This window comes from Halichoeres trimaculatus, unplaced genomic scaffold (assembly GCF_033239565.1).
Source record: "Halichoeres trimaculatus isolate MK-OKI-2021-1 unplaced genomic scaffold, fHalTri1.1 fHalTri1_scaffold_4, whole genome shotgun sequence".
NCBI classification, from domain to species: domain Eukaryota; kingdom Metazoa; phylum Chordata; class Actinopteri; order Labriformes; family Labridae; genus Halichoeres; species Halichoeres trimaculatus.
The window spans coordinates 23,405,950-23,431,110 of NW_027437182.1; the positions used below are offsets into that span (position 1 = coordinate 23,405,950).

The 25,161-nt window shown below is 40.3% G+C and overlaps 1 protein-coding gene across 2 annotated transcripts in view; it reads right to left on the reverse strand.

Moving 5' to 3' along the window:
- The window catches only part of pip5k1ca (phosphatidylinositol-4-phosphate 5-kinase, type I, gamma a), a 59,474-nt gene extending 34,628 nt beyond the window's left edge, over nucleotides 1-24,846 (reverse strand). For both annotated transcript variants that reach the window (XM_074668030.1, XM_074668029.1), the window contains exons 1-2: nucleotides 24,490-24,846; nucleotides 346-377 (exon numbers count right to left, since the gene is read on the reverse strand). In XM_074668030.1, coding sequence (XP_074524131.1) covers nucleotides 346-377; nucleotides 24,490-24,622 — 165 coding nt within the window. In that variant the 5' untranslated portion in view covers nucleotides 24,623-24,846. The remainder of the gene's footprint in view (nucleotides 1-345; nucleotides 378-24,489) is intronic.
- Between the last annotated feature and the right edge of the window lie 315 nt (nucleotides 24,847-25,161).

A 25,161-nucleotide genomic window follows, 5' to 3' on the forward strand; every position in this document is an offset into this window, starting at 1 on the left:
TTCACCATATTAGGAGGATTAAGTTCATTAGAACAAGGTGGTCTGGCAAAGATAATTGAGTGATATCTAAAAACACTTTAAACGCTCATATCAAACTGTACAGTAACAGTTTCTGCTACTGTGTTGACTCTACTAGCTGTTGTGACAGTCGAAAACAAGGGAGGGAAATTGTCATCAAATATGAGCTGACCCAAATATTAATTGCACAACACCCTCAGATCAAACCTTTGTAGTGGTTTTATGCTTGAAGCCAAAGAACTGATAGATATTAATGTGGGAGATCAAACGAAACAACAAAGAGCAGGACGGCAGAGTAGATGATCACATAGACAGATGGCAGCTCACCTCTGTGATGAAGGCTTTCTTTGCAGCAGCATCTGAGAGGAGACAAACAGAGAAAAGAGACAGAGATGGCTGTTAGTCACTGTGAGACAGAGCGGCTCCATTACTCAGCATCATTAGGGCTCTGTGTGACAAAGACGAATCCCAAAGGGTGGACCCAGCAGTCTACCATTATGTAATAACAGTGTCAAACAGGGGGACTGTCAGCGAGAGGAGCCACGGGGAAAATATTCATGTCAGCTTCAAGGGCAGAGAGACCCTGTAGTGTTTGTATTTGAGGCTTTTTAAGCCGTAGCACGATACCAGGGATGGAAACAGGCAGTTTGAAGGTCTGATTTTCTCACAGTTTGGTCCAGACGGATCCATGAAAATGGTTTTATGAAGAGATTCATGATTCCCTCATGATGGATACTGCTTAAGATGACCTGAGATTTCCTCTGATACCACCATGAGGTTTATGATCCTGGTTTATGGATGCTATTAAATATAGAGAACATGTTTATCTAACCCTGTGGAGGATTACTGTAAACGTGCATAAAGCCTTCAGTTTTGATGCAGTGCCATCATAAGACCTGCGTATCAGTTTATCCACTGGCTCAGCTCAAACAACATAACTTTCACCTTCAGCTGTACTCAGGATCTTCCATAGAGATGACCCATCTTAGCACAGCTGACTTCACTTTATCTTATTTCTTCTTTAAGTCTTTTTGACACAAACCTGAAAAAGCAGCAGTGTCAGGCTGGGAAAGTTGTACCATGTGAGGAAATGAGATTATAGGGGATGATAAAAATGCTTAGCATGAAAATGTTAGTGTTGTTATTGTAAGCATTTTAGTGTGCTTACATGAGCATTTACCCAGAGCCTCACTCTGCCCAGTTGCAGCCTCACAGAATTAAAGCAGTGGAGTCCTCTGCATTGTAGGGCTGGACAATTAATTGGATTTTAATCGTGATTTCAATTTTGCCACCTGACAATCATAAAAACAATATAATCGAAGAAAAACAATTTCATGCCACACTGTGTAGATGTATGCAAGTTCCTGTGCTTTATAGCTCTTCTGTGTTCCATGTGCAGCCACAGCGAGTGTGTGTGACTTATGTGTATCAATAATACTGTATGTGCCACTTGCTGGTTCTTTAAAGTTGTGTTTAAATCAGTACTGAAGTTTTTGAATAAATGAATAATTGTGTATATTAATTGTGATTTCAATATCACTTAAAATAATCGGGATTCTTATTTTTACCTTAATCGCCCAGCCCTACTGCATTGTTAAAAAAAATTAAGATCATACATGTCTGAGCTTTAGCTGAAGAGTTGAAAACAACACACTAACACCTCAGTCAGCTGTACAAAAACACAAAGCTGAAGAGTGTCTTAACAAATGTAAACAGTAAACATAACATACGGCAGAGTGCAGCAGTGTTACAGCTACTATACTGCGATAATAATCTGAGTCTAATAACAGGATGTAGGCAGTAGAGACAGGCAATCAGTGGACTGTTTTCACCAGGAAGGCCTGAAATAGAGGCATAATTATGGATGTATAACACTGAGTGTAATAATGGAGAGAGGGCTCATGAGGGCAGGAGAGAGAACACAAAATGAGCAAATGAAAAGAGCAGAGGAGACCAAAGAGAAAGTTCAGACGGAACAAAAGTGAGGCTGATTAATTCCATCTCTGTTATCGCCACAACTGAAGTAAATCACTCTCAGCCGCCCAGATGGCAGAATCTATAGGAAGATGTCAGAAATGTTTACAACAGCAGAAACAAGCTTGGATAAATAGTGACAAACATCTGAGATGAGATTTAAAAAAAATCTTTACTCTGCATATGCTTTAGAGATTAATCTGACATTTTTCCTCTATTTTTGACTTTTTTTATTCTTTAATTCCAAAATTTCTTCTCTTATTTCCAAGAAGCCCACTCCACCTCTGTCACACACCCTCTGAGAAACTTATCATTAGTGAACCATTCTATTTTAAAATACTGAAAGCCGCTCTAATTTTTTTTTTAATGAATCATACAAAAAAGAAATGGGTTTGCTTTCACACAGTCATGTCAAAAGGCAGGCTGCTGCTTCAGACAGAAATAGATTTTTTTTCTATAACAGACATGACTCATGTTATTCAACACATCTGCACTGTTCCTGCTATTATATGCCACATTGAGTGCAGTGAAAAGGTACCTTTGTCTGATGCTGTTACAATCTTTCTTGTTAAGGGAGGAAAAGCACAAAAGAACCTAATAAGGATAATTATAGCTTGATTATATGATTTGGAAACCATGCGACTGAGCCAGCAAGCACAATACCTGAGCCCTGGCTCTTACAAAGATAACAGATTTTCATTAATAGTAAAAAGTACACCGCATGCTTTACTATTCAAAAATTTACAGCAAGCCAAACAGGGAGGAAGACGGACAAGGTTGTGGCCCAAAGTGAATCAGTCTGCCTGACCATGTGGGATGCAAACAGCTAACCTATATAACCCCGTGGAGCGATAACAGGAGAGCGATAACATCTCCACAGCTTGACTCTGTATGTGCAGCTGAACTGAAAGCCAGCCTCTCTGTCTCTGTGCTGCCCGCCTGCCTGCCTCGCGTGGATGCCCATGTGACTGAGCCACAGAATAACTCATTTGCCACCCCTCCTCCTGCTCTGTCTCTCCCCCTTCGCACACACACATACACACAGACACATTTGCACAAGGATGAGCAAGCCAAAGCGTGCCAATGCAATCCCAGCAACGCTCCCTACAAGCTGGAACATCCTGGGAATCAAAACTGAGAAAAAAAATCTGCTGGTGGTGGAGGAATGTTTGCAATGCAGATAATTAAAGAGGACGCTCTCTTCCTTTTGGCCATGCTGGTCTATTCATTGGTGTGTCTGGGCACAGGCATACAGGGACATGGTAATAGTATGCTTCTTCTGGAATCTACTCTACCATGTCCAGATTCCTCTTATTTCTGTGTGTGTGTGTTTCTCTGTTTGTTAGTGTGTGTCATGTATTTTACTGCAGCTTACAGCCACGTCTCATCTTTGTGCATGTCTGCACCTGCCCTCAGAGTGTGTCTGCCTGTGTAGGTATGTGTGAGGCAGTGTGAGTGTGTGACTACTTGCTGAGACCACAGGTTTGAAGGCACAGTGTTTATTTGTCTGTGCAGTAAATGAGTCAGAATGTTTGTATCCAAGTATGTGCATGGCTCTCCCTGCTCCACTCAAGTGAACAACAACCACAACAATTTATCATTTTAGACACACAACACAGTAAGCAGGCTGTGTAGATGGCTTTATGGATGCTTCCTATGTATTTTACCAATTTTCTACAAATAGATGATTGAAGATCAGAAACTTTTGTGAACATAAAAAAAATTTGAATAAAGTTGTTGAAATTGGTCTGATAGCTACTTGAACAAACTAAACAACACTTTAGATCTTACTCAAAGCAGTGTACAGACTCTCTGCAGTAGGGATACACTGTCAAGGGGATGATCCATAGGGCAGATCTAATCATCTTGGTCCTTTGCTTTTCTGTGTTTACAACCATGAACTAGAGATAGACCGATGTGGATTTTTGGGGGCCGATACTGATACTGATTATTAGTAGGCAAGGAGGCAGATAACCAATATATGAAGCCTGTGTTCATTTGCCATCAAAGTGAAAATATTGGCGTATAAAAAATTGAACAATACAAACTCCAACACTGAACTGCAATCAAATGCCTTCAAGCATATGTTTATTAAACAGCTCCCAGGCTTAGCAGCATGTTTTATAAAGTTGAATTAATTCTCTGTTTGGTTTTACATGACTGATTTTAAATGACCACCAAGGGCCTCCATAGAGTAGACAGGGAGAAATTCTGTGCAGAGAAGCAGCAGAGCCAAAACAACACAGTTTTGAATGGGTTTCATATCGGCCGTCGGATTAAAAAAAAGGTCGATGCCGATATGCCCCAAAATTCCAAATATCGGCCCAGCCGATTAACGGTCTATCCCTACCATGAACCGTTACATTACATTTAAACACAAGTAAGTTTGTGCATTTTTTGCTAGGCAGAGCTAAAATAGCATGAAGCAATTTAGAGGTATTTCACGGCTGTTTCCCTAATAAGTCTGATGGCAACTTTCAACATATGCAAGTTTAATTCCTCACTTCCTCACCAAGGTTTACAGTTAAAGTCCCTGTGAGGACTTTCTAAGTGATCTCTAAAAAGTCTCACTTCTAGATATATGCCTGATCGTCACAATTTAATATGAGATTATCAGCACTACATTGGGTTATTTCTCAATGCTATTTCCAGTATCCATGGTTGGAACATCCAGCACTTGATTGATTTTGAAAAGTCTTGATGAACACCCCAAAGAATTTCTTAAATCTATTTCAAAGTGATGGCGGACACTAGAGCTGAGCTGTCAAAAAGATAAAGGACAGAAGAGCAGACTAAAGCTCAATAAAAGACTGACAGAGCACAGGCTAAAGGCTTAAACACAGGTTTAGCTGATTGTGATAGCGTGCACTCGAACCTACATGCTGCAGTGGTCTGTTCAAACTCAGTCTATCAGTAAAATGAAGAGTGAAGTTACGTAAGGTTTGCTTGGTGAGGATGGAGCTGGTAGTACATCCCATGTAAGACTTTCTGCATCATGAACACATCCGTCACTCTCTCAATCCACGAATTCTAAAATCTTGTCCACACCAGTTTTAAATAAAACAACCAACACAGTCACCCCTACTATAAATAAATTACATCATGGGCCGTTGTAAAAAGAATAGATATGTGTAAAGGCTAAAACAGGAGGCACACAGAACTACAATTTACCTTCTCCATTTAAATGTCGCAAGAGTAACTAGAAAAGTACTCAGAGAGCGCAGACCTCAGCCAAGCATATTGTGATTCTCATGCAACACTTTAGTCCTACTTTAATGTTATACTCCCTTTCAGCAGACTGTCTGCTACAATTTGGTGTTAGTTGCAAGTTTGTACAATAATTTGTTGCCCGACAGTGTTGAACATTGTGATGACCCAATATATATTTTATATTCTGGATCTTAGTATCCAGAACATTGCCAGGATCTGGATTGTACTTTAACATCTGTCAGAAATTATGGTGACCTTGTCTTGTATTATTTTGCAAAGCAATCCGACCATTTATCGTGGAGTTATATACACATAGGGTGAAAACAGCCCTATCTCACAATGATAAAGAATCCTTTAAAAAAAATCCTGGATCCAGACGGTGATCCAGATCATCTCCAAAATTTTATCACTTCTTCCTTATCCCATTTTGAATATTTCCTGAAAATTTCTTTAAGATCTGTCCCTTACTTTTTGAGTTATGCTGTTCAAAGACAAACAACAAACAGACAAACTCTCCCAAAAACATAACCTCCTAGGCAGAAGTAACAATGAAATAAGAATGAGGAGACAAAGTGTGTGACAAAGAGCAATCACCGCAGTGATCATGACAGAATCTTATGAAAAAGAAAGAAAAAGAAAATTCTTAATATACTAGATAAAATTGCCGTTAACAAATGTAATTAACTTTATGTTAATCTTAGAATCCATCTCAAAGGCACAGAATTCATAAAAACACACCAAAGCAAAATCATCCCTCAACATGGGGGAAGAGGGGTGTGACATGATAACATGTCATCTGTGTTTCCATCCCTTCATTTTCCTGGTGAGTACCAGTTGAGTACCAGGTGAATGCGCCCTTGCCTGTATCAAAATTCAGAATAGGGAAATAGCATCTATACTGACATCCTGCAGCAGCAGCAGACATCAGAGCTCTTCAGGGGATGGAACAACAAATAGACCCATCCAAATAAATAGCTCCTAGCTCAGACTGTTGCCGAGCCGAGCTGCTATTTGTTGGTTTAATGAGCCACTCTTACCACCCTTAAGAGAGTGGTCCATTACCAGCTGGTGATAGCCACAGGGGCTGCAGGGAGACAGGCTTATTTATGCCATTTTCACACACACACACAACCACATGTTTGACTCTGGGACCCATATGACGATCAAACCACTTTTGACCTGCTCATGTGACAGATCAAACCACAGCTTACACTTTTACTTTTGGATGATGTCTTGGAAAATTCAATGTTTTTGATTAAATTAAGTTTGTCTGAATCTCGGTTTATGGTGCTCAATCTGTTTTTATGTATTTAAAGTGGAAGAGTCGCTGTATGTAAGCCCTCCAGCTATCCAACTTAATAAATCATTTTAGGATTTACCCCAAGTGAGCTAGCTAAACCCCAGAGGATTCGAATCCAATTTATCAAAGAGAAATATTTATAATGTAATGTGCGTCATTGTGTACTTATTTGGCATGTTTTGAAACTTCCTACTTAAATCCCTTTTGGTAGATAGAATTAAAGTGTTGTGTTTGATCAATGTTGCAAGGGCTTAGTGTTTAGTTGTATATTTCAGATCAGCATCCCCAGCATCCTGCAGCGTACTCTGTCTGCATTGCTTTTAACAAGCAGTGGATCAGATGACTCCCTGATGGCTTTTGTTCACCTGAATACTTGAGTGCGCTACTCAACACAGTCTGAAACAAACACTCAGGAAATAAAAAGGGAGAAAAGCTGGATGGGTTTATCTGAAAGAGTTCTTTGGGACTGAGTGTTTAGAGACAGCTCATGGGAAAAAGCGTTGATTCAAAATACAAATCGTGTTTCCATCAATATATGAACTGGACACCTTCAAACAGACATTAAAACTCTTCTATGTCTGGGATTGTGCGAGCCTCGAACATGAAACGTCAAAAAATTGATGTTTATATTCCATAGAGCACACAGAAATCACACATGAACACTCACACACACACTCTATCCCCCTCTTGTTACCATGGTGCCTCAATTGAGGTCAACCAGCATTTTTATCACCATCGCACGTGCCTGGAATCAACAGACAGCTGCTGCTTTCCACATGTCCTTTCACGTTGCTGATAAGTAGGGCTTTAATACAGCAAACTGGAATATAAAGTACAGTGCCACGTAAACAAAAAACACATGCAATGCTCCACTACTGAGGCAATTTTTAATTAAGGGTGGGAAGCTATCCATACAGCCATGTATTGCTGCCCTGGCCTGTGTTGTACTCTCATTGGTGCCAAATATTGATATTTTAAGTGGTGCCAAACAAATCTCCCTGCCGATATGATTCACTGCCTCATTGTTTCATGTCTTGTGATCAGTTAATTGGCCAAAGAGAAAGAGCAGAAGAAAAGTAAGAAGAGGAGGAAGAATGATGGTGAAGAAAAGTTAAGAGATGCTCCGGCAGCTCAAAAGCTAAAAAGAAGAAAGACAGAAAAGGCCATTCCAGCTTTTCTTTGAGACGAAGGGAAAAGTGAATGGTGCATTCAAGTTTGAAGGGAGAGTTTGCTTCACCTGCGATGGGTGGGACTTAACAGAGTACAGTGCAAGTAAACAACAAAAAGGATCTACTTAATCGTGACTGTCTAAAAGACTCAAGAAAAACAGCACAAAAACAATCAAACGACTCCAACAATGAGGTGGGCTCAGACTAAAGTGCATCTTAATTTGTTAAAATCTCAAATTGTATTCAGCAATGCTGAGAAATATTGACCGCTGTGTCAGACCCAGATGTAATCAATACCAGGACTCCCAGAGGATAAGCTAGGTAAGAGGCAGTCTTTGAAATGACTGTTTGTTATCTTGGCAGAGGCTAAGTGATGGTGCTCCAGGGATCGATCGTTGATTTTTAATGCCAAAACAAAACTGTGCTTGCTCATCCTATTAAAGTGCATCTGAACTATCTACAGATAGTCCATCACATTCTAAACAGGTGGAAAATCAAGACGGCGGTGTACTCAGTATGCAGTGAGATGAACTACAAACATCACCTGTGCCCTGTGAAGGCTGCTGTGGGATTGTAAAATGATCTCTGACACAGAGAGAGAGAGGCTGAGGTGAGTGTTGAAGAAGGGAGGGCATTTGTTCCCTACAGTTCAGGATGCTGAAGTTCACACATATACACAAAACCCACCCTGAGGATCTCCTTTTATGGAACATGTTCATTTATTCTTAACCTCAGCCAAAGTTAACCTCACACAGGAAGGTTGTGCAACGCTGAATGCTGCTGTTCCAAGTAAAAAGAAGAAAAACTGATCCTAAATCAGTGTCATCAGACCATTCCAGCCCTGAGCTCTTAATCTGAGCAGAACCAGGCTGTTTATTTTTCCAGGAGCATACCAGCCAGGCAGCCAGGCAGTGTGGTCCTCCTCCCCCTGTTCCTGGCCACAGCCGAGAATGGAAAGTGGAGGTAATAAAAAGACCTTATTGGGTCCGTTTGAGTGGACACTCAGTTTATGAGTCAATCATTGGGATATGATGTTCACATAACAACCACATATAAACATCTCCTTCTCCCTGTTGTGGCTGCAGGTGTTGTTTTCTCACACTTTCAGCCCTCTCATTTTGGTACCCAACAGCAGAGAATGAACACTTCTGGGGGGATAATTCACTAAGAGTCGGTTGTTACTGCTAATTACATCAACAACTGCTCACAAATTTGCACCTGATATCTTCACCACCCCAAGGTTTAACTCACTATGCCTTTCTAGCTTAAATTTTTCAGTTTGCGCCAGGTAGGGCTGGGCGATATGGGGAAAAATCTGATCAGTCGATAACAATATTTATCATGATACAAGTAACTATTTAGTCAAGCTTAAATGCTCAATTATTCAAAAGTGAGTTGTGAAAATGTCAGAAGTTTTTTTTTAACTTTGTTTACTGTTTTTTCAGAGGTTGACTGTGACAGATGTACTGAAGAACATTATACAACTTATTTTCTAAATAAAACAGGTACATTTATTTTACTTTTGGTATTAGTAGGTATGTTGTGGGTGATCTGCTAAGACTGCGTGTGCATTTGATAACAGGAGCAAACCGCCCTCTTTAAATGAGGAGTTAGAGTGTGCTACCTGCTGTCACCATGGAGAGTTTGTGAGAGCAGAGTGGCTGTAAACGAAAAATGAAGCTTGAAGTCATGAAGTTGGAGAACTTGGACGTACGGGTCACAGGCTACTGTACCGGAGGTGACAGCGGTGCCCGATGTGGTGCAACCTCTGCCGTGACACTCGGGCTATCACTGCGTACATAAATCAGCTAGTCAGTGCTGTGTCTGGGCTGACATTGATCATTAATGCTCTGGCAACAGTCCAGAGATCATTCTTCATGGAGGAAGAGGTTCATCTCCTGTGCTCTCCGGAGATTGCTGAGATGAACGTTCTTTAAACACGGGTGGAGACCAGAGCAACCGGCGAAAACACAAAGCCCCAGTTAAAAAAATCAAAGCTCAGAAATGATGTTGTTGGGCAGGTGAATGATATGTCTCCACTATTTTTATTATTGACAGTCCAACTGTGTTGATACACACACGGAATAATCTGTCTCTCCTCTAACTGTTTCAGGTTTGATAAATCACTCTGCGAGCATTGAATGATCATATTTGCATCTCTTCCTCCCAGATATGATCAACTAATCAAACGTCAACACATCAATGAATGAATTCTATCGAAATTCTATCAACTGTGTCTCAGATTTCTATTGAGGAAAAGTTATTTCATGATATGCATCTTTATCTTTTTATCACCCAGACCTAGCTCAAGGTAAGGGTTTTATTGGGACTGGAATGAGCTGTGAGCAAAGGGCTGTGCACTCACACCCCCTGATATAAGACAGAAATTCTCTCTTTTAAGGTTTCCTTTCATCTGTTATTTCTTTAATGCCTGGTTTGATTTTTCTGTTTCTTGTGTTGACGGTGCTAACCAAATTTGAGTTTTTCTTTTGAAGGCAGGGTTTGCTGCTTACCTGCAGGAAAGAGAAAAAACAATGCCCAGTGAAAAGAAAGAAAACTATTATTACTGCTCCTGCATGTAAACACGCCCATCCCAGCCACTCACAGACTGCAGTAGAAAGTATGGCTAAACCTGACTTAGAAATGTAAACACTTGTCTGACTGACTAAGCTCTATGGCACATATCCACTACCTCATCCTTTAAGTCATCCCCTCTCAGTGTTCCTCTAATTTACTGAACAAGGCAGCATACTCAGAGGGGGAAAAGCTGCTCCGTCCTCTGCTGTCAGAGCACATCATACACTTTCTATGTGCGGGGGAAGCAGAGGCCGTAGAGGACAGCTTTTCACAAAGCCAAGTCATCCATTATGATCAATGGCATCAGGCAAGCAAGCAAGCTTAATAAAAAGCTTCCTGCCTACTGCTGGCTCCAAAAAGCATCCCTGAGAGACATTTAGCTCGGAGCTAGATGATAAGCAACACACAACACAGCCGGCATCCAGGCAAAATACTGCTGCCTCCAAAGATAAGACTGTTTGTTAACTAAGGGAGACTCTGTGAATTACTCCAGGGCTGCCAGTAATTCTTCTCATTAGGGATTGTCTGTTGCTTCTCTTCTTTAATGAAATCATCTATCATTTGGTCTCCCAAATGTCAGAAAGTAGAGAAAAACACAAATCACAATTTCCTGTGGCAAGACCACAACATTTTGAAGTTATGTATTTTGTTTAACAACAAAGATATTGATCAGTCAAACAGAGCAGAGAAAATGGTGAATAGATCAGATCATTTCAGTTCTTAGGCTTGATTAATCAATCAATTTAAATTGAAGGTAATTTTGCTAATTTTCTGCCATAATATTGTCTGTCTAATCTGAGCTTTGTTGGTAGATTATACAATTGAGGCTCTTTTTCTATATCCATGTGGGATCTTTAAAAACACTCAGTTCAGCCTCTGTTTGACATGCTTAATTTCACCTACTATCTCTTCAAGACACACTAGCTCTGTGGAACCAGACACCCTCCTCTACTGTCCCCATGTTACATAGTTACTCAGTTAACCAGCGTTTCTCTGTTTCCATTGACATTTGACCAAATATGATACATTTTGAACCCTAAATCTGACCCAGAAGGTTTGTCCACCTTCTGGAAAATTACCAGCAACAAAAATGAAAAATAAGCTTTACATTGTTCTGTCCTTTTGAGATGATTCACAAACTGGTGATGATTGGAGCAAGTCTTGTTCTGATCTTTGTTCTCATGTGACATTTTGAATGAGCCATTCAGAGCAGCACGCAGTCTCATCCCAGGATAGCCCATACACCTGGGAAAATATGGCTCCTGATAGTCTGTAGACACCAACATCATCATCATTCAACTTTTTCAGTCTAGTGTTAAAAAAGTAAACCAAAAATCAAAAAATTTGAAATATTGAAGAATTGCACTTTAAATTGAATCGGCACCCCAAACATCATAAGAGGAATTATGAAAACCACATCGTTCCAGCCCTACTGGATAGTGGACCAGTAAATTTTTTTCATGAGCAACACATTAATCTATAAATTAAAGGCAAACCAGGGTTGTGTTCATAGACTGTGTAAAACATGGACGTAGCCTCTGCTACTGTCTGCTCCAGGGCGCCTGCCGGTCACATGACCTGAGCTGTGCCTCCGATTGTAAAATCACATGATCCTAATAACTTCTAAACCACAGTGATAGAAAAAAATTCACTCACCGTACAGTGTGTGCCGATAGTGAAAGCAGTGTTATACCCAAGCTGTTTTTGAACCAGGCTGTAAATATGTTTTTTAATGCCGTGAAAGTCCATGTTTATGGCTGGGTGTGTTCATGGCTTCTGGTCTTTCTGCAGCCAGCCTAAAGCAGATTCTCAATGAACATTAACTTTTAGCACTTCAGCATTGACTTCATTTTTACTTAATGGATGTTGCCCCATGGTTGTGTTTTAAAAGCTTAGAGAAAAATGGTACATTTATTATCTACTGATATTGTAGATTAAGAGAACAGGCAAATCTGTTTATCTAATGAGCTACAACATATTTTGGCTTGAAACTTTTTAGTAATCCAGACAGCTGAAGGAATTCAATGATCATTGAAACTGTTGTTTTTTTCAATAAGCTGGTTGTTGGGGGTAATGAATTGTATCCTTTACCAAAGAAATTCAGGTACATGGTAACCGCACTGGGTTATAGCACTTCTGACCACTCAAAGCACTTCTACCATTCATAGGAAATAGATAATAAACTAACGTAAAATAAAACTGACAGCAGATGTTGCTGTGTAAGAAGCCCATCAGTACTGACTAATCTCATTCAGGACATGGACAGCAGGACCTGGGATTGAACCCTCAACCTCAACTCTAAAACTGAGTCACAGCCGAGCAAGTATCATAATGTTGAATAACAAAAGGAAATTTGTAAACTGAGGTTTACGTCCAAAAACTGTCTCTTGTATTTTTATGCTCGCCTGTTATGTTTAACAAAGTAAGTTAAATCCATTTTCAATTAAAAACTCTTGATTTCCACAGAGCTGAAATGTAACACCCAATTTCACTCACTTCTACTCCTTCACTTTACTCAAAAGATGTACAGTGTTTTAAAGTTCTGTTAATACTGTAAAACAAATGCAGACAGAAGCCTAGATACAAAAACAGCCAAATTACGGTCACTGTTACTTCACTATCTGTAATCCCAATCCCATTCTCTGCAGGTCACTAGACTAACTGTCTGGATTATCGGGATAAGATGGCCCCAATTCAAGGACAGGTGGAAGTCACGAGACTGTCTGTGTGCCTGTTTTTCTGGGTTACTGGGTGTCTGTGCTCGTCTAAAAATTCATCTGCTCAGAGAAAATGTGTCTTTTAAATTTTAAGAGAAAGGTTTTAGGGACTGAAGCCAAGAGTGCTTTTGTTACTTAATGTAAAGTTTTCCAGTCTTTTTCGGATGATGAATCTTCTGACAAATCTCAAAACATCCTTAACTTAAACACAAGTCTACCATCTTCCTTCATCATCCAAAGCCATCTATTCAACATTCAAACTGACAGGAGGAGTTGCTCAAATCACTGTCTTGGCATTTTCAGACAGCAGCCAATGGCAACAGTCTGAATCTCACTGCCGCTGAGTAAAAGCTGAGACATTTACATCTTTATTTCACACTGAGGATCAAACTAATGGGCCAGGTGAAAGTCTTTTTTATTTTTGAAGAAGCCTGAAAGCTCAGCGGACTTTGAAATGGAAATTTAAAGGAAGGAGATTTAGTATGAGGCACCGTTATTGAAGAGGCATCTAGCTGCTTGGACCAAGTCCTGACAGAACACAATCAACAGCATGGTGATAGTAGAAGGATTTTACACACACCACACACACAAACACACACACACACACACATGCGTACATCTTTAGAAGTCAATACAACTGCAACTCCAGACTGTGGGAACATGATGCCTGCCCACAGTGTGAGTCAGCATGTCGACTGAGTCAGTACAAATTCACATCAGGAGAGATGTTGTAATTTTGTTTCTATATTCAAAATATTTTAACATTCATTTCTGGACAGCTGCTTGTGGGGATGATATATTTGACCGCTGGAATAACATGTCAAGAGTGTGTTTGTCCCAAAGTCCCACAGGGAGGTCCTGTTGCTGCTGAAGAGACTGGCAGGCTTGAGGAGCGGCACCCTGTTCTCTGGGCAAAGCTAAAAACAGCTCGGTCCTTGTGGCAAAATGAAACACACACACACATGTTCAAACTCTTATGCAATTTCAGTATGTTTTTCATTACTGAGCTCTCAGATCAGAACCAAGCTTAGTGATCTCTGCTGATCCTCAAAATACAGACAGAGCTTTCAGGCGGGAGAAAAAGGACCTTTTACGGAAAGGAGAGGAGGGAGGAAGGGAAAAGAGGAGAGGAGAGGAGAGGAGAGGAGAGGAGAGGAGAGGAGGGGAGAGGAGAGGAGAGGAGAGGAGAGGAGAGGAGAGGAGAGGATTGGATTCAGGGAACTGTAGTGAAAACTGATAAACATGGTTGTGACTGTGCTGACTCCTGTGCTGCTGCTGTTGCTGAGAGCAGCCACTAGTGACTCAGAGGAGGGTAATCCACTCAAACCAAAATAAAGGAAACAGCGACTGAACCTCTGGGGTTACCAACTATTTCAATTTTACTGATTGTGATAATCATCGCCATCAAGATAAATTAAACACCTTGGACTATAGGAATCACAGGTGGTCTAATTTCTTAGATTCTAAGATTTCTTAAAACTAATTTTGAGATATTTTTAGATATCTTTAAGCATTTATCGATTTCATACCAACACTTCTCATCTGTGCCTCTGTGCTGAGCTGGAACTCACAAAATAACGGCTAAAATAAACTGGATGCGTCTGCATTCCTTTATGGCAAACAAATAGGTTTCATTTCAAATTTCAGTCAATGTATCAACTCTCACTGGATTTGTTCATCACTGGTCCATCGTGTTGCAGGTAATGTGCAGCCATCCTACTTTTGAGGGACGCATAAATTAAGCATAGAGAAGATCGAGCGGGACAGGAAGTTTTGACCGGAGACGATCTAAAACATACAGTGACTTTCAAAATAAAACAGACCGTGTCAAAATCATTTTGTATTTAGCTTGACTATGATTATAAACTGACATAATGAGTGGAGCCAGACCAGGAGTCAACAGGTTTGGGGTTTTAGAGCCCAACAACAATAAAGAGAGACTTATGAAACTTTTATGACTCCAGCTGTCTGTCAGTCACGCTGCTTGTTGGACTGAACACCCAGATAGTTTAAGTTGACAAACGCAGTCAAGATGGAGTCTTAGTGCAGACGTATGTGTATTTCAGGTGTAATAATAAAACTTTTGTGCCACTGAGAAAAATGATGGTCAAAAAGAGCTGCTACTTGAACGCACTAGCAGCCAAACTTTGACTTAAATCATAAAGTGGTGAAATAAATGTCCCCTCAAACTCAGTGTGGCCTTGAATTTATTCCAGCTCGCCTCTCAGATATGTCGACCATCTTTGCAAGCCACCACCATCTACACCAATACGCAGAGCACAGATTATCTTGAGAACCTTAGGTAAGTATTTCTATAACTCTGCAGGCTGGTCTCCATCTTTGCAAACAAAAGCTGCCTTTTTCTTTGATGAGGCTGCACTGTTTGTGGTTTCAATGAGACATGCTTTTGACAGCTACTGTATGCCTCGGTGAATGCACACAGACAGCTGATAGACGGACAGCAGCCTTGGTACTTTGTAAAGTACAATGCAGCTGTAGCTCCTGATCCAGCTCAGAAATGTACTGAAAAAGAAGCCTTTTGGAAACATGGAGGTGACAGAAATCTGTCTCCATAGAGTCAACGGAAAAGACTGAAAAATGTGTTTTCCATGCAGGGAACAAAAACTATTACTCATACACTCAGGTGATTATGGAGCAAGACGAGTCACATTTTAAAGGAACACAGAACATTATAACTGTACTACATACTAAAAACATTAAAGGGCCACAAATACAGACATTATCACGGAAGAAATACTGCCCCTTTTGTCAAGGTTGCTTCTGTAATCGGTCTGCACGAAGCAAAGGAGCAGTGATTAGCACATCATCGTGTTCGCTGTTTTAAGACACACATGCTTAAGCCCAAAATGATTGATACCTCAGTCAAATACAAGAAATTTCTTAATGTTTTCAGTTACAGATTAAAAGGTGAATACAAAAAAATCACACTGTCCACTAGGAGTGTGCCATATCATACCGTCTACAGTTATACCAGTGTAATTCTTTTGACATTATAAATTTGTCATTCTGCGATATTTACAGTGCAGAGGCTCCCTGCTGTGTACAAAACAATAATGGCCGAGAGTAAAAGTGGCACGGCAGCATCAGCTTTGTCTTCATATGAAGATTTAGTGCCTAAAAGAGGAGCTACCTCAGCGATGTGAAGGTGGTTTGACCGAACAAAGTTCAGACACACAGCAAAACACATTAAATGCAAAATGTGCAGGAGAACTATTACCGCGAAAGGTGGCAACACCACAAACATGTTCCGCCTCTTAAAGCTGAAACACACGGTCGAATACTTGCTATGAAGACTCGTAAGGAGGACGTGAAAGCAACAATATTATCAGTGGAGTTTTTTGCCTCTACAACCGACATGTGGTCTAGCCAAACGCCCGAACCCGATATCAGCATTACCCGTAATTCACACATAAAGTGTGAGCGCTGCGCAGCGCCGTCCCAGGGATATTGGGGATGTGCCAATTCATACTGGATGGGTCTTTGGAACGCCGTGCAGCACAGCGCAGGGCAGCGCCCACAGCATCTGGATACCCGAGATTACAAGATCACAGGGGATCCACATGTTCCTACAGGAATCCCACCTATGAAAACGTACTTTCATGGAAATTAATTAGTATGTTAAGCTCATCTGGCCCTCCCCAAACGTCAGCACCTTCAGTCCATGCCTTCTCCTTTCTGTTGGTGTCCTTATAGAAGGAATATGTTGTGTCGTGTGTAGAGTTATGAAGTTTTTCACCTGCAAGATTAACTTTTCCTCCTCCAAAACCTCAGATTCCCTCTGGATCTGACCTACTTACTATGTTTTCATTTCAAGCTTGTGTAGTTGTAGTAAATGATTGAAAAAGTGGCTTCCATACTGTGTGTGCAATAAAAATGCTGTTATTCAGAAGCAACCACTAATAATTAGTTGTTCTTTTTTTTCCCCATATCGTCATAAATATTGTATTGCAAAATATTGTGATATACATTTGACGCTATATCACCCACCCCTACTGTCCACAATTATTCAAACCCATGTTGAAAACCCCTTAGTTTTTTCCACGATCTCCGAATGATTTTTGTAATTATTCACAAGCTTTTTCGAAGTATCTGCAGGAATTTTGGACCATTCCTCTTTTGCAAATGTTTCAAGATCCTTGAGGTCGGAGAGTTTCCATACTGTCACACTCTCTCTCACATACAATTGCGATGCTAACGGTGGTTGCTGGGCTCGTGAGTGTGTTCACGTAGTCATGGCTGGAGGCTGTGGGTGTGTGCTGCCGCTGGCACTGAGCCAGGGAGGAGGAGCCCAGTTTGAGTGTCGTGTTTACAAACAAGTGACAGAAAATTCCTGCAGAGCCTACCTTTAACAGTATTACTCCACATAACATAACTGGTTATGGTTCCAGATAGTGTTGTTTTTGGCGACCTGTTTTAATTTTAGTTTTAGTCCAGTCTTTGTGTCAAACTATTATTTTAGTTTTTATTAGTTTTAGTCACATTTATACTCCTTTTAGTCAAGTCAAGTTTCAGTTGATTAAAAATCTGAGCATTTTAGTCTTATTGTAGTCAGAATTATCCATGATTATTTTGTATAGTTTTAGTCAATGAAAACTGATGACATTTTAGTCGAGTTTTAGTCAATGAAGATTGTACTTTATGTCAGACTTAACTTTGTTTCTTCAGTTGTCGTTATACTTCACTATCCGTAGCTCCGTCTTCCACATAATGCCACGCGAGTGGGGGGATACAGGAAGTGACGTTGCATGCGTCTGCGCAGTACGACCTGATGCAGCCGCTGAACTGCGACCCAGGAAATGGAAATGATACAAGATAAAAGTGATACTAAATAACGCAATGACATTACGTCCCATCTCGTTTTGGTTAACGAAAATGAAGACGTATATTAGCAGAGATTTCATCTTGTAAACCACATTTAGTCCCGTTTTTATTCGTCAACAATATTACATTATATATTTAATTATAGTTTTAGTCACATGACCACCATTCACGTCCCGTCTCCTCCCGTTTCCGTCATGTGATAAAGGTTCGTTGACGTTGATATTTAGTCATAATTTTCGTTGACTAAAGCAGCACTACAGACTGCCTCCATCCTATTGTAAGTCAAGTCTGAGGTGAAATACTGACGTGTGACTGAAAAAATCAAGAAACTCCTTGAATTTGACAGGCATATGAATATACTGGGAATTAAGTGTACATTTAGCCCACTGTCCAGTCACATGTACACAAATGCTGCCAGTTCTTCCCCTAACGTATGCCTCCATATTCCATATAAAGGGGATAGGTCTACTGATGTAAAAGTTCCAAAGCTTCCATAATCTGTAATTAAATTTAAAGTATATCCAGTATTATATTGGTCATACTCCTGGAGCATAAAAAGTGAGAAATGTTTCACTGCAGAGGATAAAATTACATGTTTTATTGGTTTGGTTGATTATGGCTATTGTCAGTCAGTATTGTTAAGCCTCAGCTAAATAAATGTAATGTAATGTGTCAGTGAACATAGAGAAAAGCATCACAGACACCAGAATAGATGCTTATACTGCAGCCTCAGGCAGACCCCACATGAATGCCTCCTTGGTAGAAAATAATCAGCAGTAATTCTATGTGGGTGTTTCTGATAGGTATGACAGCTAAGTGCTCCTTTCTGACTGCTTAATACTCCAGGTGCTCATTATGAAATAATAATAGGCTGCACAGTGGGCACAGTTACTCTCTTAATTGAAAACAGCAGGTCTTTGCCTTACTTCCCCTCTGAGGGAAGCCAGGACAGTGTGACACTGCAGTCACGTGACACATTTCACCTTTTGCAGCTGCAAAGTCACCACTACAGAAGGAAACACAGCCTGGAAAATGAGCCTCTCCTCCCTGTCAACATCTCCATCTCCTTTATTTACTCGCTCTCATATTGCCAGCAGCAATCAGTTAGAAAAAGAGAAACCCTCGACAGTCAGCAGCAAACCCAGCGCTCCTGCGTTGCTGTGGTGGTGCCTGTTTAAAATAGCTGCCGTAGCACACATCCCCCTCTCACACAGAAAATCAGCAGCACGTAAGACGCAACTAAACTGCGTCATCGTAGTATGACATCAAATAACTTGGCAGAAGGTCAAAATCCTATATGCACCACAAACAGGCCAGCCGGATAAAAAAGATACGTTCACACACCGCCAAAAAAGGGAGAGAGAGAAGGAGGGAAAGACCTCGCAGGTTATATAAGGAGGAGGCAGATGATAAATTTCACAGGAGGCAACCACCTTTTGTGCCTCTGTCAGCGCTTCTGTCAGTTGCTGCCGAAAGCGTAGAAGAGAGAAAAACACAGGGGAGCAGGACTCTGATGGATGGTGACAAATGAGTGGCTGAGCCCGGGGAATCACTGAGAGAGGAGGAGGTGAGATGAGTTGTAGTTCACTCAGGAGAAGAGGAGAGAGTACAGCCAAGGTTGAAGGTGAGAGGAGCTGAGTACGTATGTGGGGAGAGGATAAGTGAGATTAATGCTGTCATACTGACAGAAGTCCATACAGACAAATTACGACTGACTGCAGACAAGGGGCTCTGAATGGGACTAAATGCTCAGGCAGCTATTTAACAGCCAGCTGTGACACCCACACAACGCTGTATTCACACATTCCCAGCAGCCGAGCTACTCACAACACACTCCAATTACAAATGCACATCTGATGTTAACCAACCTCCTAAACCAAACACTGTGACATCTTAAATTAACATCTGCACCCCTCTGGCTCCAAAGAGAATCAACCAAGACTATTTCATCTGTCACTTCTCTTTATATCTATTGATGACTGACTGATTCCAATCTACTATGATAGACCATCATTACAGATTCAACCTCTTTAAGACCCTTCACTGAAGATGTATGGGAGTTTCACAATCCATGAGACTAGGCCTGTCACGATAACAAATTTTGCTAGACGATAATTTTCCAAAATATTATTCCCGATAAATGATATTATTGTCAATATTATTTTGATTTTTTTTCCTTTTTTTTTCGTTGATGTAATTATGATAAATGGGATAATAAAGTGAGTACACCATATCAAAAGCAAGAAACTTTAATTTATTAAGAGTATTTAACTGTAATTAAAAGGTCAGGATCTTCTAAGTAAAATAAATTAAACAAAAAATATAATAAATTTAACAAACAAGAAAGAGAAAAAAAATACAATGAAAATGAAATGGACTCTCTTTTAGAAAAAAAATACATGTCACTGAAAATAAATAATACTAATCAAAAACAATAAAACATAGACCCTGTCTCTAAAGAAAAAACAGAACTCCAAAAAAAAAAAAAAAAAAAAAAACAATAAAAACTATAGCCTAAATAAAAGTGAGTTTATACAGTTCCTAAATTGTTTGTAACATGAACTTTTTCCCAGTCAATCCGTACTGTCTGTCAAACATTTTTAACATTTCTGGCTTTCAACCTTATTGAAGGGCTGCATTTCTTTGGCAGGCACTTTTATTTCTATTTACTTTGCCGACCAAAAGCCTCAGTAAGAGCGGATTGTCAAAGAACAAGGCTCTGCTGCGCCGCCCCTTCTTCTTCGTCGCCAATATTTTCAAACAAATGCGACATATCAGCTCGTTGGTGTTCATGAGCTCACACTTTGTTCATTCGTATCTTCTGTGCCATCAATCATATTAGCGTGTGTTTCCTCCTTACCCCTCAGGACGCTCGCTTCAGCTCTCTCCATGTATATGCGTGAGCAGCCCAGTCGCAAAAGATGCTAAAGATCGCAGTTTTGACAGATGCTCACTCCGCTATAAATCCGCTAAATCCACTATAGAACCTATGCACCACAATGTTAGGAAAGATAGACGTAGTGAGCCATCTTCTCATTCAGCCTCTTTGATCGAAAGAGAGGAGGAAAACAAACATGCATGCACGTGTCAGTTTATCGAGGCTGGCAAACTTACCAAGGATGTTTTTATTTATCGTTCGGTTAATTGATTTATGATTATCGTGACAGGCCTACATGAGACTAATAAATTCAAACAGTGACAGGCAATATGATAAAGCACTTGGACCTATAACTTCAAAGAATAATGGATTTAAGTTAAACATCACGTAAAGGAGCATAGAGGGGCTTGTATGTAAGGTCTTTTATATATCATACTGGTGTCTTAGCAAGTAGCTTCAGAAGCAGAATAAGTCCTTGCTCATGTCAAAGGACGTCTTCTTGGGAGTTATCGACTTAGCTGGCTTTTTCCTAATTAACTTCTTAAGCACTCATAAAATGCTGGCACAATCATATCAGGGCAGTGCAGCATGAATGATGACCGTAATGGAAATACACCACATCTAACTAATGTTTAAAACCAGCTCAACGTACAGCACCAGGCAGTGCTGGGATTAGTTGATTAGAGGTTAAATGAGGTTGCAGGGTTACAGATGTCCAAGGGCTAACCAAGAGAAGCTCAAACATTTGACAGTGTTTCCTGTTCTTCACTTTACTTGATGGTATCACACTGGAAAACACATCACACTGAGAAGAACTGTGCTCTCTAGCTTCTAAAGCTAAGCATTTTGGTAGTCTCCAAGCGACTGGCATTTCATTTATGATACCTGCTCTTTCTACTCCAAGGTTAAGCTCGTCATGCATGTGAGGGTGCATTGACTGAGCAGGCTCACACTTGTGAAAATACCCCAGATACATTAGGAAACGTGCCAGGGGCATGCCAGAAAAAAAAAAAAAAAATTGCAGCCAAAGGCACCCCATGTGCATTTTCACCCTCTGTCACAGCTAAGCTTGTCGAGTCGCACTCACCACACAGGCCTTTGATTCATTCACTTGTTTGGTGTGGCTGCACAGATTTCTAGTCAAAGTCAGCAGTTTTCTAAGCAGGGACAACAGTGATGTACAGTGAACATGAAGAGTGAACGCAGCACGACTGACTGTTCTGGGACAAAAGCCAACATTTAGCTACAGACACCCACGCATGTATTTACAGACACATTTGTACAAGTACATCTTATCACTACATTATGACTGTTCTAATAATGATAATGATAATGTGTCAGCTTATTTACAGCAACTATCTCCGTGGTGATGAAGCAGTAAATTTCCTTTATGGATATGACTGTACTTCAACTGACAATACTGTTTTCATCCTATGGTATATTAGAGTTCAGTGTCAACACTTCTGTTGTCAATTTAACTGAACAGACTTATACACAGACTAGAATATTGTCATGTTATTATGAATACAGTGTGCCCCTTTTTACCCACAAAAACTGTCAAATATTCTACAATATTGATACAATTAATTGATTATAGTGATTCTATTGTTTGCATAAGCATACGGTAATATCATCTTTAAATTTTCTGCCAACAGCCAGGTGATTGTGTCGCTGTCAACATGGCTGACTGAGCCAAATGTACAGAGCATCATTGGCTTTTTTTAATTCATGAAGGCTCTTTTCAATAAAACATAGCATCTCACAAGAACGTCTATGAAATAATAATAGTATAGTAGTAAAATATCTCCAACATGTTTCTAAGGATAATCATTTGAGGGACAAAAACAGAACCAAAGAGGAGTACTTTCCCTCATACTGACAACCACACAGTACAGCCATCTTCAAAGTGGCTTGATAGACCTGAAAATATTTGAGATGGTTTCTCTGAACTCAATTGGTTTTTCCACCTTTTGCAGCAATTAGCAGCACGTCTCTGGCGTAATGTCAACTTCAACACTCATGTTGTCACATGCCTTCTCCAACTTAAGCCAAAGGTTTTCCTTGAATTCACATTAGATCTATAGATCTATCCAGCTTACTTTCCAACCTGCCCAAATTTGCTGAATGGAGTTGAGGTCCATCATTTTTAATGTACGTTTTTAAAAGAAGAATGACCTAAATCTAGGTTTGCTATAGGTCCTTTTTTTGCCCTGACATGTCCTCCTTTTTGGTCGTAAAATTATGTCGGGGGGGGAGTTAAATATCCTAAAATATTTGGGTTTTGCTCAGCTTGTTCAGTCAGACCATTAATATTTATAACGAAACACTTGACTGGGCCACTGGCATTATTACTGATGTATCTACATCTCAAGATGTTGAGCATGCGTCATGAAATGAAAGACCCAGGCCACTCCTCTCAGAGCAAAACAGAAAACATGCACTGACTGACTGCGCTGTTCTCTCAGACAAAAAAAACTCGACGTGCAAATGCACTTTTCAAACGAAACAAACTGTATGAAAGTTACCCCTCTTTTTGGAGTGGTCGTGATAATGGTAGGAAGCTCTGTGTACCGTCTACAAAGCTGGCATCTATTTGTCAGATGTTAATAAGGGTTCTCACTGAACGTTTATTAATTTAAATGCTTCAAAATCTTAGTTAACTATTTTTGCATGAGAGCAATTTATTTTTGAGTGATGGGTTACCTCTCTTTTTCTTTTACAACGCTGTGAGACATCATTTATGTTTATGTTGCAAAAATATTCATGTCGTACAGAAAAATAATGTTTAAAATAAATGTATGGTTTATAACTACTTTGTTGTCTTTTAGTATCTTTGGGTGTTTCTCTGGTATCTCCAAAAGGCCGGGTAGGGTGTCCTTTTTGGGGGTTTTCAGATAATGGTAACGCTACCTACATTTCCTAATGATGGCTCTGTTTTGTAGTATATAGAGCATAATGAAGACTTGTCATCCATTTTATTGGTGTTTTCATATTTCAACCAAACTAACTGAAACCTCTTCAATATGATAAGTAAAATAATTTTGTCCACCTCTGTAAATGCTGAGAAAATATAAGTTTAATAATAAATATAAAACCAAAAAATTTAGATTTTTTAACTCAAAAAACTAAAATGTAACTTTTAAATATCTCAGTCCTTCTATTCAGCCAAGGTAGATGTGCTTTAATCCACCATCTCTACTATGCACACATGAAGATTAAGCTTCAATATGTACTGTCTTAACAGGATGAAGGCTCAGGTAAACACAAATTAAGGCTGTTTTTGAATCTTTTGCAGCATTTGAATGGTGACATTCATGTGTTTCTATAGTCAGTCTTCCGAGTGGCAGTCATAGCTCCTCACTTGCCTACAGCTCGTTAATGCAGCTGGGAGGAGGCTTATTTTTCCACTGAGAAAGTGTGTCCTTCTTACATCTCAGCTCTGTTTAAATGTCAGATCAAGTCTTTGGAAGTATTAATGGAAATATCGTTAAGATATTGATGACATACTGCCCTTTCAAACTCAGGCTGATTTGCTGGCCATGGTTTGTTGTTTTTGTGTTGTTGACTTGTCACGACTGTTCCTGAATGAATATGGAATAAAGGCGAAACACTGCCACATTTATCACCCAACTTCACCTGTTCTTCAACGGCTACATTAGCCTCTAGCCTAGCTCACCGATCTCCTGCTAGCATAGATGAGTCGGGACTTTCTTGTCATACACTTGGATGCAAATGGATGTAAATAAAGCGAATGACATAAAATTACAGATCTGCCATGATGCATAAAAAACGCTGATGAAGTACCCATGTCTGCGGCGTCCATCCCATAGCTGACTCCAACGACCGTGTCCCCATCATCGGATGCTGCGGCCACGGATAGCGGGCTCCCGTCCCTGGCCTCCGACAGCCCGACCGCTCCCTCGGCTGCTGCTTCCATTCAGTCTCCTGGAGGAAAAACAGGGAAGTCCTCCGAATGAAAGACCCACAGCAAAGGTGCGACCCCGGTGGTGGAGATACTGTGTGTTGTTTGATATGTAACAATATTCAAACGGAGGAATATATGATCGTTATCCGCAAAGGTCCCTTCATCTGTGCGGTGGTTCCTCACGACGGCAACGTACAGTCCGCTCCTGTCAGGTCGACTGCACCGCACTTGCTGCTGCTGCCCGTTTATGTGCTGCACAATGTGGCTCCCTCTGCAGGACACTGAGGGAACAGCAGGCAGCAGCTCTGTTAAGTGCTGTGGAGCTGAATAATATGAGAGGAATTCATGGAGTCTGGGTAGTTGTGCTACTTTTGCATTGGCTGGTGGTCAGTCCAATAAAACAACACCACTTTTTAACACCTTTAACTTTTTTTTGCCCCATTTACATCTCCATGAGCAGATAAGAAGTTGGCAGCCAAGGAAACTATGAACCAATTATCTTATAAAATATTCTAAAACACTGCTGTGTAAAATTTTCAATTAAATGTTAA